At 37.3% G+C, this 19826-nt stretch overlaps 1 protein-coding gene across 16 annotated transcripts in view; it reads right to left on the bottom strand.

The window, feature by feature from the left end:
• CACNA1D (calcium voltage-gated channel subunit alpha1 D) overlaps positions 1–19826 on the bottom strand; it is a 204485-nt gene that overhangs the window by 105019 nt on the left and 79640 nt on the right. For all 16 annotated transcript variants that reach the window (XM_054076355.1, XM_054076358.1, XM_054076344.1 and 13 more), the window contains exon 4: positions 2306–2445. In XM_054076355.1, coding sequence (XP_053932330.1) covers positions 2306–2445 — 140 coding nt within the window. The remainder of the gene's footprint in view (positions 1–2305; positions 2446–19826) is intronic.

Here is a 19826-nt window from a genome sequence, read left to right as displayed (position 1 = left end):
ATTAAGGTATAAAACAATTGATCTCCTTTATTACTTTTAAAATTAGCATCTATTTTCCTGTATAATTCACCAAAGTCCGACGTTATGAAATCAAAGCTCCGTACATGCTTCCCTTTTGCTAGTAGAAATTTCTTCTGGTATAATTAAGATTTATGCATTTGGACTGCTGCAGTTTCTGCTGAGAAAGCACATGAAGCAGATTGCGTCTAACACATTCAATATAGGACATCATGGCAGCTCTTTCAAAGCTATTAAAATATCTAATGAAATTTCACAATGAAATCAGTCAAATAGAATCAGATCCAGAAGCGATTCCATATCCACCTTGGGTATATAGGAAAATCAATTTTTCACTGGGCTTTTAAGTATTAATCAAATAAATGGACTCACGCTTGCTTACTTGCTTACGTGGGTTGTTTTCTTCTTAAAAGAACAAATAAAATTATTGCTTACGGAGCACAAGAACAACTATCGCTCACAGTTTTTCACTGCCTGACACGTTATAAAAGGTCCACCTTGTCTTCCAGGTAAAATGATGAAAGCCTACACAACAGCTTATATTCCATAACTTTTGGGTTTGAGCTATAACTTCAATCTTAGTGTGATGTTTCAGGTACTTGATAAGATATAGTTCTTCGCATTTTCCTTGGATTCAGTGTGAGCACTTGACCTAGCTAGATTTGGCCTCCAATAACGAGTGTTTTATGAGTTAATGGAAAATTTTTTAGTTACCATGTATTTAGGACACAGCCAAAGATAGAGGTCACGTTAATTAGACTGCTCCAGGATTACAGTATCTCCATGGTCACTTGACAAGAGGGAAAAGGTCTTTTCAAGTGACTGCCTGGCAAGAGAATAGAGCTCATACGAGACTGTCTCCACACCTGCCCACCAACTTCCCCCTTCAGGCACAGAGGCCAATCTGTTGAGAATGACCTGACCTGATGAAGGATCTATTTATATACAAATTTTAGTCCTGGACCAAAACTGCCTGAATGCAAAGCAACTGGCCCAAATACAATCTTCTCAGTACCATTTACTATCTCAGAATCAAAGAGTTATAAATTGGTATTCGTACATTCGTAATACTCGCCCAAATTTAATAAAGCTCTACCACAAATTTCTTTACTTTGTGTCTTTTTCTTTATCCTTAATATAATGCCATGAGTTGGGAGCAAGACACACTCTAATTTCTGGGCCTTTTCAATTACAGGAAACCCTTGATATAGTTTGAACTAAAATAATGAAATGAGAATCACATACTGTCTGCCAAGGACGTCTTTGCAAGCCAGTCACAACATACAAAGTTATATGTGGCCAATGTTCTCCATATGCTATATCAATAAATGTTTACAGTAAACAAGATTTACAGTACTGGCATTTCCTTTTTCCCTCTCAATATTACCTCCTCCATATTTAGAGAATTGGGGAATATCTGTCTCAAAATTAATTTCTGAGACGGCTGAAGGTAGGATCTTCTAACGAACCAGCACAGCCATTGACACAAAGTTGCTGAACCAAAAAAGCCAGAGGCACTATTTGTCACAAGCAGGTGCATGAAGTAAATGTGGGACGTTCCACTCTTCTAACCTGCATTAAGGCACAAGCAGTCCCTCCTCTGAGGAGTAAAAAAAACACCTTCCCAGGTTTCCTGGTGCAGCAAGGCACATCAGGTAAAAATAAACAAATAAATAAATCATTTATATCATACATTCTCCCCCAGGCAAGTTTAAGTCAAATATATCTGTGCTGTGATGTGCAGCACCCCAAAGAAAAGTACTTCAGCGTCCAAATTTTCTCAGATTTTGGGAAGGTCAAGGAATGACTCAGTTCACTCCATCTCCCCTGACCGCTCTCCTTCACTTCGAAATACATGGGTTCTCCCAGAGGCCTCTGTAGAACAGATGAACTCCACGTAACCACAGTATAGGGATAAATGAATAAATGACATAACGCGTGGACATGAACAGATCAGCCCTTATCACACGGGAAGATATCAGGAGTTCACCTTAGAAAAAATCAGACGAGAAAGATTCTGCAAGACAACAACCAAGGAAAATTTTTGGCAGAACTCAGAATTCCCTGGGAACTTTTACTATAAAGCTGATTGTGCAGCAGAGCCTGCAGCTACAGAGAGCGTTCAAAACAGAGTCCTAAAAGTTTTCAATTTTTAACTCATATAATTCATTCTTTTGCTCCAAAGGCATACAAATCAAGCACAGACCATTACAGACAAACAGACTTATATCTACCTCTTTGTAAAGAAGATTTTAAATCTTTGTGTAAAGAAGGATAAGTTACTTACCCTACTACTACTATTACAAAATCCAATAAATTCCATCCATTTCTAACATACGCATTGGGGTGTAATAATAATCCATATGCTATAATCTTCAAAAATGTTTCAACTGTAAAAATTATCAGGAAGGCATATTCTACTTTTTCCTGTAAAAGATAAAAAGAGTACAATAAAAGACAATGTAATTCAACAGCTCTTTTACGAGTTAGAATTTACAGTAAAACAGGCAAGTTGTATTAGTCAGGACCGAGGAGATACAATACTTCATGGCAGTTTATTTCACAGGTTTTAATTGCGTAGCACTTAATGACAGCTCTGCTGACAAGGTTATAACTACACAGTTGCAAGTGATATTCCTGTTTTCACCTTCTTTGAGAGAAAATGGCTCTGTGTCTGCAAACATGGAAGTACACCATACCTCTGCTTAAGCAAACAGTCCCATCCAGATCAATGGGATTCCTTGCATTCATTAAAACTGGAAAATGCTGCAGAACAGGGCCCTGGAAATATCCTTAAAAGCATGCAGTGGGATACTTATTATAACTATTCGTTATGTCAGCCTTTATTTAATTAACAACCACAGAGTTTTACCTAATACGGAAGTTTGAGACGGCGTTATCCGATAGTAAGGAGATGCAAAAAGTTATACGCTGTTTAAGAGGGGTTTCATTTAATCTTACACTGTCATGCAACTTTGTATTGTTGATGGGGAAGTTTACATTAACTTATTCTTCCTTCCACATCCTCAGAATTTCTTTAAATCACTTTAATACTTAATATTCTTTGTATTATTTGTATATTCTTTAATATTTCTTTGAAGAAATTTCAAGTTAATAATATCATCACCTTCTACCCCCAAAGCTCCAACTTCAGGTTTATTTCAATGCTTTTTCTAAACATCACTGGTTTCTTCATTTTGCCAAAATCCTTACTTTAAACAGTTATATGTCGAATCTCTTTCCCTAGCTAAATATTTTTTATATTTAAATATATTTAATATATTAATGGATAATATAGTTTTGTGGCTTCTTCTTTCTACATTCATAGCACATTTGATTCGGATAAATTGTAAAAGTCACTACTATCAAAACAGATCTGTTAATACATTTGTTGCTTTTACCTTCAGAAATCGTCATTTCATCACTTTGTATAATACTTTGTTTAGTTATCGTTGCTATGCAAATAAGAGAGCCAAGAATAAAAGACACAAAAAGAATTATTCACTTTTTTAAACTTGTTCAGGAACACATGATGTTGCTCTCTTATCACACACAGCATTAATTATAGGGACTATAACTGCTCAGTAAGGATTATGATCTTCTACTGTCATTTACTCAAATCTAACACAAACACTACACTCCAAAGTATGTATTTGCTGTTTGCTGCACAGCTTGGCACTTTCACATAAAACCAAATAAAATATAAGCCTTGGCTGTTTGAAACGTCAAGATCTTTATTATCTCATGTGCAAAGTCTTCAATTTGGGAGGCCAGATCGCTCTTCACTGTGAAAAGGACATTTAGGGTCGGTTACGTACAGGATGTGATATATCCATTTATAGATCTGACACTGGTGGCTTAAATGCAGATGCTTATCAATAGATTACACACTCCTCTCCAGGTCCAACAAGCAGCCCCCTGGGATCATTATGCCAGGGAAGACTTTCTCCTAGTGCAAAGCACGATTCCTGGCTCTGCATTCTGTGCTCAGCTCAGTCCCATGCTCCTCCTGCCTTTTTCCTGTGCTGTGCCTACATTTCACAGACACTGCAAAGCTTCAACCAAGGCAGTTTCTTCTCAGCTGCATTCCATTTTGCCTGAGATCTTCCAGCCCAGTGAAACCGGTGGGCATCCTTCTTTTTCTTGCTCTCTTTTCCAGATATTTTTCCTAATGCTCATTTCAAAATTGTCCTTTCCACTTGCCTGTTGATTTATTACCAATAAGCTGGAACAATTACTGGATAACAAGGATGAAGTGGCTTTACAGAAGAAGCATGAATGGTTTGTGCACCAAAAGCCATCAGATTTCTTCGGCTAAAGAGCGCTACAGAAGTTACAATAATATAAATTATCCTGAGAAACATACTGAAAAAATGCTTAAATTCAAGCAAATCCTATTATGTACACATTTCACCATAACAGTTATTTCTGTCTCCCTGCATATACCTAAGTCTGCAGCCTGGATACAGAAAGATAAATAATGTAAGACAACATTAGGAAGACAAAAATATTATGCTTGGCATTTGCAACGAGCAAAATATATATCGAAATTATAGTAGTAAATGAAAAGACACAAGAGATAGGAAGTTTCATATATGCAAACTTTCAACAGCTTCTTTACTTAAAGGGGACACAGGACTCAACAGGACGTTCTGCGCCAAGATGACCTCTTGGGTCATCATGTCCAGTGTCCTGGTATTACAAGCAAACGTGTAATCTAATTCCACCCATCAATCTACCAGATTCCATCCAAAAAAAAGCACCTTTGCCCTTCACTTCTCCCCTTGAAAGAATGTTCTAACGTTCTCCAGCTATTTGTGCTACCCCCAGTGTAACTTGCTTAATGGTCACATACCCTTGCAGTTCATTTTAATGCAACAGTTCAAATTAATAACTCTACCCTACCACTTAGCATCTATCTTCAAAATAATATTGGTCTTTTTCCTGTTTATTTTATTTCCTTTTGATGGAAGAAGGACTATTTCCTATTTCGGAACAGTACGGCAAACAGTCTATTTAAACCATATAGAACATAAGACAAGCCCACTTTTTAAACCCTGTGGTGGGCTTAAGGTCAGTGTGCGTTACGCAGCAGATGGACCACAAGAATCCTGACAGCTGGATTAACAGAAGCCACATGAATCTCAGCAAGGAGAAGTGTAAAGTTCTGCACGTCACGTTAAATAATCCCATCTCAATATGGGCTGAGAAAGGACCTGGAAGTCACAGGGGCACCTGTTAGAATCAGAATGGTTTGGATTGGAGGGGATCATCTAGTTCCAACTCCTCTGCCATGGGCAGGGACACCTCCCACTAGACCAGACTGCTCAAGTTAAATGTGTGTTGTAAATCAGACAGATTCCATATTGGGCTGTATTAGGAACAGCATGTTAAGCAAATAGAGGGAAATTATTATCCACCTCAGTGCTGTGAGGCTGCAACGCTTCTACAGTTTTGGGGCTCTCGGGTCAAAAAAGAGTGTCAAGAAAGCACAGACTCCAGCAGAGAAAAGATCTGCTCTCCAGCAAGGAGGATCTCCTCTCCATCAAAGAGGAGTCTTAAAGAAGGTCTAACAGTAGGATACAACTGCTTAAAGTAGAGTTAAAAGATTACAAAGCCAAATGCTAAGTAGCAGCACGTGTTAAAAAACAGTGAAATAGCAACAAACTATAGGTTTGGAGGTTCACAGGTTAAGAAAAACTTCTTTATCAGAAGGGTAGTGCAGAATGGGAACATTTGGCTTCAAAGCAAGAAGTTTTGATGATGCAACTACACAAAGGTACAGCTGACCTGACCTACTGCTGGCAACAGTCCTGCCAAGGAGCTGCAGGACTAGGTGACCTTCAGAGGTCTCTCCCACTTAGCAGTTCTGTAATTTCTATCCCTCTGATAAGATTCTGATAATTCTTATATGATCATAGGAAGAAATACAGCTAGAACGACAACCATCTTTACCTACCACACATTCAACATGTAAAAGCACCAGCATTCTACTTAATGTTGAACCTTATTTTTAAGTTTTTATTCCTTTCTGTGGAAGGACAGAAAACTTTAGTTCCATCTTTGTTCCCTGTGCTAAAGCACAATTATGCTTCCTTCCAGAATTTGCCCCTAGAAACTTATATTCATAATAAATACAAGATAAAATCGGGGATGACGCTCTTAATAAAGCCAACAGCACAAGGGAAAGATGCTTTGTAACAACAGCCACTGAGCAATCCAAAAGCCAAGATTTCTTGAAAACCTTGAGAAAAGGAACACAAGATATTTCTATAAATCTACAACCACGGAGATCTATTACCTTCATGTTTCATTTTTCCTCTTTCCCTTCTTTCATGCTTTTGCACACTCATATTTTTGCTTTCAATCACGACTTGTGTCTTTCACAGAGGCCAGGTGAACAGTCTGCCCCAGTGAACAACATTCAAAGTACAGATTGTGCTTCCTTCACAGACGGTATTTTTTAACGAGGAGTCAACCAGCAGATGCTCTACACAAACAGTAAAGTTAACAACCACTCAGGAAGGTACTGGCAGTCCCTTCTCACACTTCCAAAACCTCTTGCCAGTCACTCTGGACATCAATCTTTGCCCTTGCAAGTGAGATATAACCGTAGGCCATACATCACTGAAGAGTAAATACAGTTTAATCTATCACATCATTTTCAGTATTATTGGAAGAGCTGCAGAGGTAGGGTTGCTATGTAAAAATAAATCTAAAGCGGTAAGAGAAAATTTAGAAATACAGACTGAAGGCTGCAGCTCTAACAGTTCATGATCCACACAAATATGTGGGGTTTTTTTTGTATAGTAAACCATCCCTGTACATTTTATTTTTTGAAATTATTTGAGATCTTTAAATGAATACTTTATTTCATTAAATATGACAGTAGGAACACTAAAAAATGAGACAACCAAACAAAAAATAAGGAAATACATAAGACTGAGTACCTGAAAAATCAACATTTGTATTCAAAGAAACCAAGAAGAGAATTTTGGTTCTAAGAAATTACAAAATCAAATTAGAAATGGCACATAACTTCTAACATCTATTGCTGCATTTAGTTCTACATTGCATCACAAAAGCAGCAGAGAAAAAAAAACCTGATGGCTATAAATCCAAAGAAGACCTGAGGCACGAAAGTATGTCTGCGTTACTTGGGATCTAATCTCATTGTATACGTTAATAGGAGATTGTGCACCGATCTGATAACACACAGAGCTAGCTCATCTCTCTTTAGAGGGGACTGATTCCTGCAAGGCTGTCTAACACTTATTAACGTTACTCAACATCTACAGCCTCAGCAATCTTCTTCTGAATAGATGATGCAACACCAGGGCTGATAAGATACGCTGCCCTTCTGATAGAGACCAATCAGCATCACTTTGGTATTGACTATGCAGTACAAAACACAGGCTACCCTTACCCGCTGAGTTTCAGTGAAGTCATTAAGACTTAATTTGCTCAAGGAAATGTGCTTGCATTCTTACTTTAAGCAAAGCAGCTTATCAGAAACCCTGTTGCTCAGGAAGAAATCTCCCCCCCCCCCTCCAGCCAGATGGTGTACATTAGTCATCATTTATTATTTTATATTTTCAAAAATCTCTGAAAGCAATATGCAAAGCTACCGGTACGCGTTGTAATGTGATGCACCAAAACTCTGCATTTAACTTAAGATGTCTCACAAGATGATTGTTTAAAAATAAAAAGTCATTAATTTGCAAAACCTTAATGTATTATGCCATGTAATTAAGTCCTCTCATATGAATTTCTGCACCCTGGGCTTCAGAGGCTGGAATTATTTCTTAATTGAGGAAATACATTTTTGCATCCCCAGTGGCATACGTGTGTCAGAGGAAAACCTGTCTAGCAGATAAAGTGACTCAATTCAAGTGAAGTAACCAAACTGATGAACTTTCTGCAGTTTGGATGTACACAAAACCAGACACACTGACATTCTCGATTTGATGACCAACAATCAATCATAATAATAAAATATACAAAGCCATTTATCTTTTTGATAAATAGACATTCTTTCAAGTTCTGCAACCTGGAAAACACACCATTTAGAAAACAGAAAAGTAACAGTTCTGAATTTCAGAAATCAATAATTTATTTTTCACTTCATACACCTGTATGCCCCTAAAAATCATTTGTGAGCTGCACCTCAGTAATACTACAAAAAGAAACCCTATTTATTTTCTCATGTGGAAAGTGTTACAGCAGTTTCCTAATGCAGAAAATGAAACAAACATGAAATCCACACACCTGCCAAAAAGGAAAAAAACAGTAAAGCTTTACTTTGTTTGTGTTTTTAAACCTGATGAAATAATTCACTCCCTAGATTAGACATGGAACTCGCTCTCTCTTTATTAGAAGAATTAAATTATTTGTCACTCGAATTCAGTGATAACTATTAGGTTAATTATAAACAAACGAGGGGGAGTTTGAAAAACAGTGCTTTAAGGATTTGAGTTCTGATCAATCCAATTAAATTATATTGTTTCCCTGATCCATCCTGACCCACTGGAGGAAATATAACCACTGCTCCCAACTATGTCAGCTGCCTGCATCAGCGTTCTTTTAAGGGCAGTTTTGCTTTCTGACAGAGGAGCGCCACAACAGCTTTAGAAAATACAGTTACATACCCATAATTACACTTTAATTATACTTTTTTCTGTAATGCAGACATGCCTATATTGTTTCCACGCTTCAAGTGCATGTGATGGTCCATGTACACCAGACCATTTTATTTTTGACCAGCAACGCCCCTTGATCTTAAATTACTCCTGGGACACATCCACCTCCCTCATATCAGAGCACAAAGAATTGGACAGACCTTAGACCTCCTGAGGACTAAGATTCCAGTGGGGGAATCTGATGTAGACATTGTGTCTTAAAGAATCATTGAACTGCTCATATAGATTCCTCTTTCGGTGACTAATTATCTCTGTTTCATGTTGAATAGTAGCGTTTCTCCTCAAACAGTAACTGCTGATAAACTCCATGGAAAAAGGCAACCCGTCAAGATATACATGCTTAAAGAAAAATGTTTTATGAAGGTGCAGGCAAAGATCTGAGTAGTACCTTCCAAAATTCAGATATTTGGAAGGGATTAGTGGAAATAGTACTGACATGGCTAAGCCGCTTTCATATATTAACTTATAAAATGTCTTTATGCATTCAGAAGCCTATTCTGGGAAACTCGGAGAATACATGTCCTAACCCTCATGCTGCCGTCCACTGGTCAGAGTCCAACCATGTTGTTGAATTTACAGAAGTAATTACTACAAAAGGCATAAGAAATTCAGTTTTAGTTGTGAAAGTCTGGGATAATAAAACTGAAATGAGTACATTGATTCACATGTAAAACCCACGGCAACCTTGGGCAGGATTTTGGCATTAGGCCCAGAAATATCTCGAGTCTTCTGAGGCTCTTTATAGGCCACCGTCACACCACCCCAGACCCTGATGCTTTGGCAGTTAGCACAGGTACATCTGATAGCAAGGCTGACACTTTGAAGTCAATACCCAATGCAAACTCCATATTTTGGAGTAATATTAAGTAGGTGCTACACGCCATAAACATTCCCCAACCAGTTTTATATAAAACTGAAGGGATTTTACATTCCTAGCACCACTGCCAAGCAACAAATCTCACTCAGAGAATTTTCACTGTTTCAAAAGAGAACACAAAATCCTTTCATCTCATCTGAACTGTGAATTCACAATCACTCAGTACAGCCCCAATTAACAACAGTTCCACCCTCTAGATCTCAAGCAGGCATTTACGCTTGCAATGAAAGAATGTGGAATAGGGAATCTCAAATACTGAGCACAGCAAATGAACAAAATGGATGTGCAAGCTATACGCCAAAATGTAATTAAAATTAATTAAGATTAAATGTAATTAAGGTTAAGCATAATTAAGTTTCTTATAGTCCCTTTTTTATGGATGTAGTCTGAAGTACCACTGGAATAACTTACATCAGTGAAATAGCATCTCAACCTTCAAAGAGAGATTTAGGTAGCAGCAATGCGTATACTTTCATCCGACAGATCCTGGCAGCCAGAGACAGATGAATAAGCAGATCATGTTTAACACTTCGACTTTTTTTATTTCTTTATTTCCTGTAATCACTTCCTCTAAACACACCGTAGGCCTGCATTTCATCTTGGAGTATGATTGTTTCTCCTATTTTTAATCATGTATTTTTCATTTTACCTTGTAATTAACACAATAATGGACATCACCATAGAATCTTGGAATGGGTTGGGTTGGAAGGGACCTTAAAGCCCAGTTCCAAATCACTGCCATGGGCAGGGACACCCCCCACTGGATCAGGCTGCTCAAAGCCCCATCCAAAGTGGCCTTGATGGGGATGGGACATGCGTGACTTCTCTGGGCAACCCAAGCCAGGGCCTCACCACCCTCAAAGGAAAAAAAATTCTTCCTAACATCTCATCTAAATCTCCCCTCTTTCAGCTTAAAACCTTAACCCCTCATCCTATCCCGGCACTCCCTGATAAAGAGTCCCTCCCCATCTTTCCTGTAGGCCCTTTCAGTAGTACTGGAAGCTGCAATAAGGTCTCCCTGGAGCCTCCTCTCCTCCAGACTAAACAATCCTGATTTTCTCAGCCTGTCCTCCTAAGGGAGGTGCTCTAGCATTTAGATCATCTGCTCAGTCCTCCTCTGGACTTGCTCTAAAAACCCCATGTCTTTCCTGGGCCAAAGACTCCAGAACTAAACACATAAATTTACCATCTACTGAAAAATTATCAACAAAGGGACAACAAACCCATCACTTTTCAATGACTGTATACTTGCAAGGTCTGAAAGGCAAGTTGTAGAAATGTTAATAGGCAGTGCCACATGAGTTTTAACCCTAAATCCATGCAAGTCCTATTGAAGATTGAGCATAGCTTGCCAAAGAATCGGTATTGTGCAACAGAAAGCGGGCCAAGTAAGCACTAAAGAATATAACTGGAATAGAGCCCAAATTACTTAGGTAATTGGTACTTATGTCTTTATGCCACCTTTTAATTGATGATATTCACGAAAATAAGGTCAGCAAAATAAGGATAGTAGAAAAGACAATATTTATGTACACCATCACACAATTTTATCTTACATAGTTGACACTAGAGTCAGTGTCAAGTGATGAATTAAACCTGCATCTAGTCATAAAACAGCAAAAAAGTAGTGTTACATAGATTTTGTTATTTGCTACCAGCATTGTTTATTTGTAAGACAGCAGGTTTTGGCTAAAAACTGGGCTTGAGAATGCTACTAGGAGTTAGATATTTTAGTGAAGACTTCCAAATTCTCTAACAATTGATAAACCAAGAGAATTTTCTAATTCCTGTAAATTCACCTCTGACCATGCAGAAACCCATGAGCAAAAATGAGACAGGAGCACTAACAACACTAATTTTCTACTGATTTTTTATTTTTCTAACTTGAAGTCCAAGAAGCAACTTTTTTGTGGGTTAACCACACATAGACAACTCTACAACATTCCAGTACCGTGTTCTAAGAATGCCAAGGACTTTCTGTAAAAGAAAGAATAAAAAACAATATGGAGAACAGATTGGGTTTGTAGTTATGTTATGCGTGATAGTGTCAGCTGGGAAACGGAACAATGCCATATTCATCGAGTAGGTGGGTTTTGCTCTGCACTTACCCATCTGATTGCAAATCTGATTTCCACTTTGATTACAAAAGATCTGAGTAAAAACTATAAAATAGTTTTATTACTGCCTTTGTCTGTTTAAAACCTACAGAATCATTTGTTACAAACCTACCCAATGGGACAGTCTTTTTCTAAGTACCTTTAAGCAGGATAAAGACTTTCATTAGGTAAGGCTAAATAATTTAGTGTCATTTTAAAGGATGTTTTAGTGTTTTTGGGCAGGGGGAGGGTTGGTTTGTTTGTTTCTTATCTAAATTGGAGAAGGTTGAAGAAATCCCTGTGAATAATGCTTTCAAAAACTCAAACACACAAGCAAGATCTGTACCTACCATACATCCTGCTCTGACTTTGAAGTCTCCGGATACAAAGGGAGGATGTGGTAAGGTCTACAATTTTATTGGAATTTTTCTAATCAGTCTTCTCAATGTCTAAGTTGGCAGAGCCCTAGACCGGTTGCCAACCAGGGAGCTATGACCTACATCTTGGTCTACTCTTGCCTCCTGCAAGCCAGCAACATCAAATCCTCTGCTTTTGCAGAGCAGTCAACTTCCATGAACATGATTGGGTCTTTTGGAGCAGGATGGGCTACAGAATTACACTATTATTAAAAAAAAAAGATCAACAGGGGCTTTAAAAAGTACTAGAAGATGTGAATTGTTTATGTTGGGATAGCAATGTTATGAAATATGATCTGGTGTATGTATTTAGTCTTTAGTTTGTTGTTTAATATTTCCTAACCTCAGGCTACCACTAGAATTTCATGCAGAAGGTACTGAATGCTATACATGATGTGGATATGACACTTGCATACTGAGTAAAAGGAATGATTGGTATTAAACAACATTTTCCACTGTGAAAGATCTACTGCCTTTCTGGTGATGACATGGCTACAGGCTTTATCAAGCCTTTGAATTTTTTTTCTCCTATAATAGAAAGAATTTCTTAACTACTTAGATACATACTAATTTATTTTCTATTTGTTGGTAGGTAACACGCAGTACTGCACTATAAAAGATAACGCTCAAATGAGTCTGGGAAGACCGCATTACTGATCAGCACACAACCTGCCAGAGCATTAGAAATCAAACTATAAAAACGTCAACAGCAATGATGTTAATGAAGTAAATTTTCAACTATAGGAGAGGGCAGGATAGAATACTCCTTGTAGACACTGTTCTGAACAACGTGAAGAACAAAAAAACCCCACATTTATCCAAACTGACAGGAGAAAGGTCTGCAACATCCATGAAAATGTAAAAGCACAACTTTATCTTTTATTGTCTCAGTTTGCTTAAGTTCTTAGTACTGTTCTTTCACTGTGGTTGTTTTTGAACCAAATGGCTCAAGTGTCTATTTAATAAAACTTCTATTTCACCATCATAAAAAAAAAAGACATTGTTATGAAATAATATCTTGTAGCAAATTCCAGACATGCAAAATTTAATTTGGCTGCAGAAATTGGTATTTCCTGGCAGCAATAAAATCAAGGGAGATTCTCTTTTTGTGTGGATAACTATGGAAGGAAAGACCTCTATAATTCTTTCAGCTCAAACAGAAGGTTCAACAAACACGAGAACATTTTCATTACGCATCTGAGGGTCAGATTGCTCTGGCTGTTCCATAACCAATAAAATGCAGATCTCTAGAGAAAAACACAGCTGCAAGGAGAAATGTTCTCTTCTGCCATGATAGCTTTCAATGGGAGCCCAGTAGCCTGGACGTACATTGCAAACACAGAGCACAAGGAGAATAAATATTAAGAGGTGGAAGAGGTCCCTTTAAATGCACAGGGCCCCCAAGAAGAATTCAAAAAAATAACACAGCTGAAACAGCAGTCTGTACCCAGTTCACACACAAGATCAGTTGTATACCCGGTTTGGTCACAGCTGTGCTCAGGTACAAAATAGTGGTCCATCCCTTCAAAAGAGTAATTAAAAAACCCAGAAATATATTTATCATGGTTCTTGTAACAGCACCATTGAGAAGCCTTACTATTTTCTACGAATCACGACAGAATATGCTCAACCGCAGTAACTATACTAATCTTGGAAGAAATAATGCATGGAATACTACTGACAGTCACTGCTGAAGTATCAGGAAAAAACTGCCACAGTAAAACCAAAACTGAAATAACTGAATACAGTTGAAAGAATTTTGTTGTTCACTTCCTGTGATCTACGGATCAAACCTTACTGATAAAAATCTTCAACTTCTGATAGAAAGGAAAAGATGAGTCTGCCTGCCCAGAAGCCAAATTTCTTTCTTCTGTACGGATGAATCAGTTTTCCTTCTATCTTGCAGAATGTCACTAACATTAGTTAGTGCCCCTCCAGTGGCCGCTACAATTACAGCTCCAAATTCTGCAAATGAGTACATACGGGGTTTTTAAATCACGTAGTCAGCCATAACATTAAAGGCAGCAAGCAGCACTCCAAAACCTGAAACACTTCTCCGTGCATCCTTGTAATTTCAAAGTTACAGCGCAAAATAATTGTCTTCCTTTCATTCCCATACCATTTGGCAGCCTGGAACATGTATGTAGGTTTTAAATTTCTTACTTCGTTTTCCACTCCTCCACACAGAACACTATTTATCAGAAAGATTATTTTGTTGTTCTTATTACTCCCATCTGAACTGTATCTAAGCCTTTTTTTCTTTATTACCCTACCTGGAATATAAGGTTTGATTTCCAGAGAACTCACTGTCCACAACAATATATCCATAACTGCTTTGTCACTGTTGAAGGTCACTGCCATTATCACTATAAGACAGTTTGAGTATCCCAATACCTGCTTTTTCTCCTCCTATAAAACTGCTCCGTAGCTGACATAAAATATCACCGTTCCTGTGACTTTCTCCCACCTGTTCAGCAAGATAGCTCCTCAAGCATAGTTACAGATCCTGCTCTTGAAAGTAATTGCATGGAAGAAAAGTTGTTTCTTCCCTTTTGGAAAATATCGGGCTTTTTTTCCCCCTAGAGAACTGGAGTCTATTGCTTCTGAGTAGGCAAGAAAACACTATTCTTTTCAACAGACACAAATCACTCAAGAGACCAACAGCCAAAGAAAGGAAAGGGTTTTTTTTTCCCCTTCCGTTACATGCACAGAATTTCAAAATCAGGCATTTGTTGCAGATGTTCACGTGTGGTCAGCCCTGTATTACTCCAGTTTATATGGAAATACGTTTATACTAATACTGGCTTTTAAAATAGCTATTGAAACATTTACAACTATTTTCACAATCTACAACTACAATATCATATAACCAGCTAAAAGATTGGAAAAACTGAAGTTTGAAAATCAGCCTTTAACACAGGATGAAAACTAAAAAGGAATTTACCCTACACAGCCTTAATCCAGAATCATTTTGGAACAGGAAAGCATCATTTTTCGTTCTCTTTTGCCAACTGGCAATTTTACATTGGAAGTTCTTTTGTTTCTACAACACCTATTTGAAAAACCGGTCTTCATATCTTTGCATGAAAAATGCCCAATATTCTGCAAAGTCCTCATAGAGAAAAAAAAAACATTTTAATTAAAACTATTTCTTTTGCTTAGTGCTATTTCTAACTTATGATTTGCCAAAGGCATTGTTTTACTCATGTTTCGACGGAATACTTAGCACAGCATGAAATAGATGGCATCTCCTCTGTAGCAAAAGTGAAAGGTTGACTTCTGCCCTGGGCATCTTTTATTTTCTATGAAAGCTTAGAGGTAGAAACTGAAGCATGATAATTGAACCTTGAAGGAAAAAGTACTGACATTATAACAACTGCTTCTGTCGAGTGATAAATATCCTGTACCGTGAAATATTTAATTTGTAAGAATAAATTGATAGTGTTAATAAACATTAAAGGGAGTTACGCTATAACCAAACAGGACATGCTGATAGCCAGCAACCCCATCTTATCAAAGTTCTAAGTAAAGGTGCCGGTTGCTACTCGACAAAAAAACCCTGATAATTAATCTAATCTTTCTTAGAAAAAAATCAGCATTCACATTTATTATACATGGCATATTAAAAGGTGGTTTTCATATTCTCCAGTGCCCAAGGCATAAACCTGTAAGTGCCAGTGGAAATAACAAGTGATGTAATAGAAGTGTGTAAAACCTGAGGCAATAATACATCATAGTCAGAATCCAATGGTTTCGCTCAAGTGACGTACACATTTGCACTCAAAGTTTTGCCTCTTTTTCCTTTGGTTAAAGCTATCAAAGCAGCAGTCTCCCAGTGAGGTGTGTCAGAACTAATGTAGCTGAATGTAGTTCACTGTAATTGAAAGTAATTCATGCTGTCACATTTACTGTAATGAGAGGTCACATCTCGGGGGCCATAAATGTTGTTCACATTAATCGTAACTGACACCTTCTTCCTCCTTCAGGGAAATTCAGCCATATTACATGGCTTAGTTCACATCCTTTTTAAGCATCTGAACTTCTTTATGTTTGGAGCTTCTTACTGTTTGTCTTGGGGTTTGTTTGTTTGGTTCTAAAGAAAAACGGGCAAAAATACCAGCAGCAATTTCTACCTCGTGCATTGTAATAAAGTCATTTCACAGAAAAGTACATAGCAATAATTAAAATTACACTGATGTCCAAAAATCCCACAGATTACCAAACAATAAGACCTAAAATCTACCTGTTTTGGAAGCAGAAACAATCCTTAAATTATGTATACATATAGGCCACAGCCAAAAGCAGTGTATTAAGAATGCAGCTTATTACATAATGACCAACTGGATTGCATGCATTCTTTTTTTTTTTACTGGTACTTACATATATAATGATTTAGGAATCATAAGGTCACATAGTAAACAATTTATTTATTTTGGAACATGAAAATCTGTACTGAACATGCCAGCGAATGAAGCTCTAGTCTCAACACGATCACATATTTCCAACTTTATATTTAACCTATTATACTATTTCCTAAATATTAACTAATCATTTGGGTTTTTACAGCATATACCTTTGTTTTCCCTGTTTGACACCACACACTTGAAGAAAGCTCTTCAAAGCACGAAATACATGTGTACTCCATGTATAATTAATGCAGTTCACAGAAAATAACACACTTTTAACCTGCATGCTTCCTTTACCTTGGAACTATAGTTGAAAGATGTCAAAAACAAAGAGTGGCATACACAAACACACTGGGGAGAGAATGATGTGCTTGTTGCCCAGAGAATAACCTTCATTTCTTAGTTTTGTTTTTATTGAGTTGACCGAGAATCTGGCTTCGCTCCTTGAAAAGTGAAGTACCCGGGCCATAATAAACGTAGCACATCTCAGCCCGGATTTAAAAGCTTAAAGTTTTTTTCTAAACATATGATCAACAAGACTGAAAACGGTACTTACATTTAAGATATTTCTCCCTCTTTAAGTCTTATCTATATTATAATTCCATCAGGGTATTTTTCTCAGTATGAGACATTCCAGGGCTTCTGCCCAAGCACCTCATTTACTCCTAACTTCACAGGTAATCCTTAATCTATATAGTTCTAATATATTATCACTTAAGAAAGGAGCTCAAAAGTCACAGTGAAACTATACTCTAATAAATCATCATCGCCATCAATCTCTCTTCATTACAGAAAGCATATATGATTAAATACCCACAGACCTTTCTAACTGACAGAGTGATTTTTGCTTTACAAATACCATTTTTCTTGTTCTACAAAGAATAAACTAGAAAGTAGAAGTACATTTAGATAATAAAACGTGCACTTCTATTGGATCCTAAGAGACTACAGCCGTTTGAAAAAGGTAAGTTACTTGCTTAGGACTGCGAATGTACTTCCATAACCCATTAATCACCAGTTTCAAAGTTTTTGGTGAGAAGAAGCAGCAACACCAATTAACTATTCTGGAAAAACGTCTAGGTATTTAATGTTTTTGCAGATACTCTAAAGCTTATTTGTGCACAATAATGTCACCAAAAAAAAATACAGCTTTTTGTAACACAAAATATATATATAGGTCAAGAGATATTTTAATAAAACATCACTAAACACAGATTTGCATCTTTTTCCTATTTTATTTCTTGATTCTTTGCTACAGCAATTCTTTTCCAGCAGAGCTGACAGAATTGGAGAGGCCAATCCTGCAAAAATGAATATCCTGATCACTCCTACTGGAAGTCTGTTCCCATATCTCACCCCTCTGGTGTTTAGAAAGCTCTTCTAATCCCTAATGTAACTTTACTCACAGCTACTCGATACCTAGTTGTTCTTGTGCCAACAGTAGCCTTTAGCCTAAGCAGCTTTTCTCTCCCCCTCATGTTCCCCCCATGAGATTGCCTCTCATTCTTCAGTTTTCCTAGCTGAAAAAATGTCATGCTGTTACAGTTCCCTCTTATGAAATAAGTTTTCTTTACACAATGACCCTATTATCCTTCCTCTGTACCTATTTTTTTGAATTGATCCAAAAGAAGATGATTAATTTACCCTGTGTCAGAAAGCAATTTCCACAGTGTGACAAAGTTTGCACATAAATCTGTTATGTAATTTAAAAATATGCATTTCTCTTATGTCTCCGTTTCGGTGAATCTCTCTAAACTCCCTGCCTTCAAATCCTTACTTCAGGATCAAAATTACCACCGCTTGAACTCCATCAAAGTTTTTCCAATCTCATTGGATCAAAATTCCTTACGTTAGTGTTTGAGGCGCCCCATTTCAGCAGCACTGCATCCCAACATCCCTTCTATAGAAGCATACAGAGCTCTATAACATTTCACACTTGGGGAGTCCTTTCTGTGGGGATTCTTAAAACATACATGAGTTTTCTTGGAAGAGGAAAGGACTACGCTGGTTTGTTTGGGTAAAGTTCTCCTTTCCTGTGTTACATAAGCCTCCACGATGTCTGCACTGTCATGTATGTATCACATCTACAGTTATACAATATTCTCTTCTAAGTCAAAAGGAGCAGGATTGAATCCAAAACTTGGAAGGTATCCAGTGATGCTTTGCTGTAGTAATGTTTTCTTTGGATGAAAGATGTTGGACAAATGCAAAGCCTTTTTACTATTGTTACAAAATATGGTTAGATTAGGTCTTCAGGCTATATACTCGTCTTTTAAATTCTGTGACAGCAATAAGCAATGAGAGGAGCAGAGAGAAGTTAGGCAGGAAATCAGCCCTTGAGATCATTGAAAAATCCCACATTTCTGTACAAAATAGTTATACTAAAAGGAATAGTATTTTTTAATCTTTATTTGCAGTGTTCCAGAAGCATGATTTTCAGGAACTATGCTATGCAGTTGCTCATTTTCTTATATTTTCAATAGCATATACTGACACAGATTATTTAAAATGCTGCCATTTGTTCTTAGTCCAGCTCTTTGATGAGCGTACCCTTCCACATTAATTTGCTTTCCCAAAGCATAACAAAAACACCAAAAAACACCACCATTCCACTACTACTTAGCTGAGCTGAAAGAAGATAATTTGAAAGTTAGACTATAGCTTATCGCAATTATTATCCCACCTAACAACCACTAATACCGGATTATTAATGATGTTCTATGCCTCAGTTAGGTTTAGGTTCATTGCATAAGAAAGGGCAGTACAAATATGCCATCAAATAACATTAAATTACAGGGCATATTTTAAGTTCTGCAGAATTATGTGTTAAGAAGCCATCCATTCTCCCCTCTGAAAAAGCATGAAACGTCTCAAGAAAAGGCCAAGATCACTTTGTTCAGTTCCTAGAAAATCCAGGCTGTTTTCCAGAGCAAAACCTCCAGCCGCTGGCCATGTAGAGCACTGCTTCCCTGGAGATGGTATAATTCAGGTAAAGTCTGAAGCCAGGCAGCAAAATATTATTTCAAGCATGGGACAATGAAATGAATTTGATATCTGCAAGCGGAAAAATGAAGAGAGAAACTGATAATCAAACTTCTGTACTTCCCTATCTTCCCTTCACCTCCAAGTTTCATCAAATGCCACAAAAAAAGTCACTAAAAACCATGTTTGCAAAAAGGAAGGAAAAAATACTCTATAATTGCTTATATTTATTGCACCCCTTTGCTTTTCTCACACTATTGAGTATGTCTGCTCTGACCTTGTGTTCACCCTGTGTGTCATGGCTTTAGATTGTCTACCACAATAGTTTACTT

The sequence above is a fragment of the Cuculus canorus genome, chromosome 11 (genome assembly GCF_017976375.1).
Source record: "Cuculus canorus isolate bCucCan1 chromosome 11, bCucCan1.pri, whole genome shotgun sequence".
Classification (NCBI taxonomy): domain Eukaryota; kingdom Metazoa; phylum Chordata; class Aves; order Cuculiformes; family Cuculidae; genus Cuculus; species Cuculus canorus.
The sequence above is the reverse complement of the archived record's forward strand: the minus strand, read 5'-3'. Positions and strand labels throughout refer to the sequence as shown.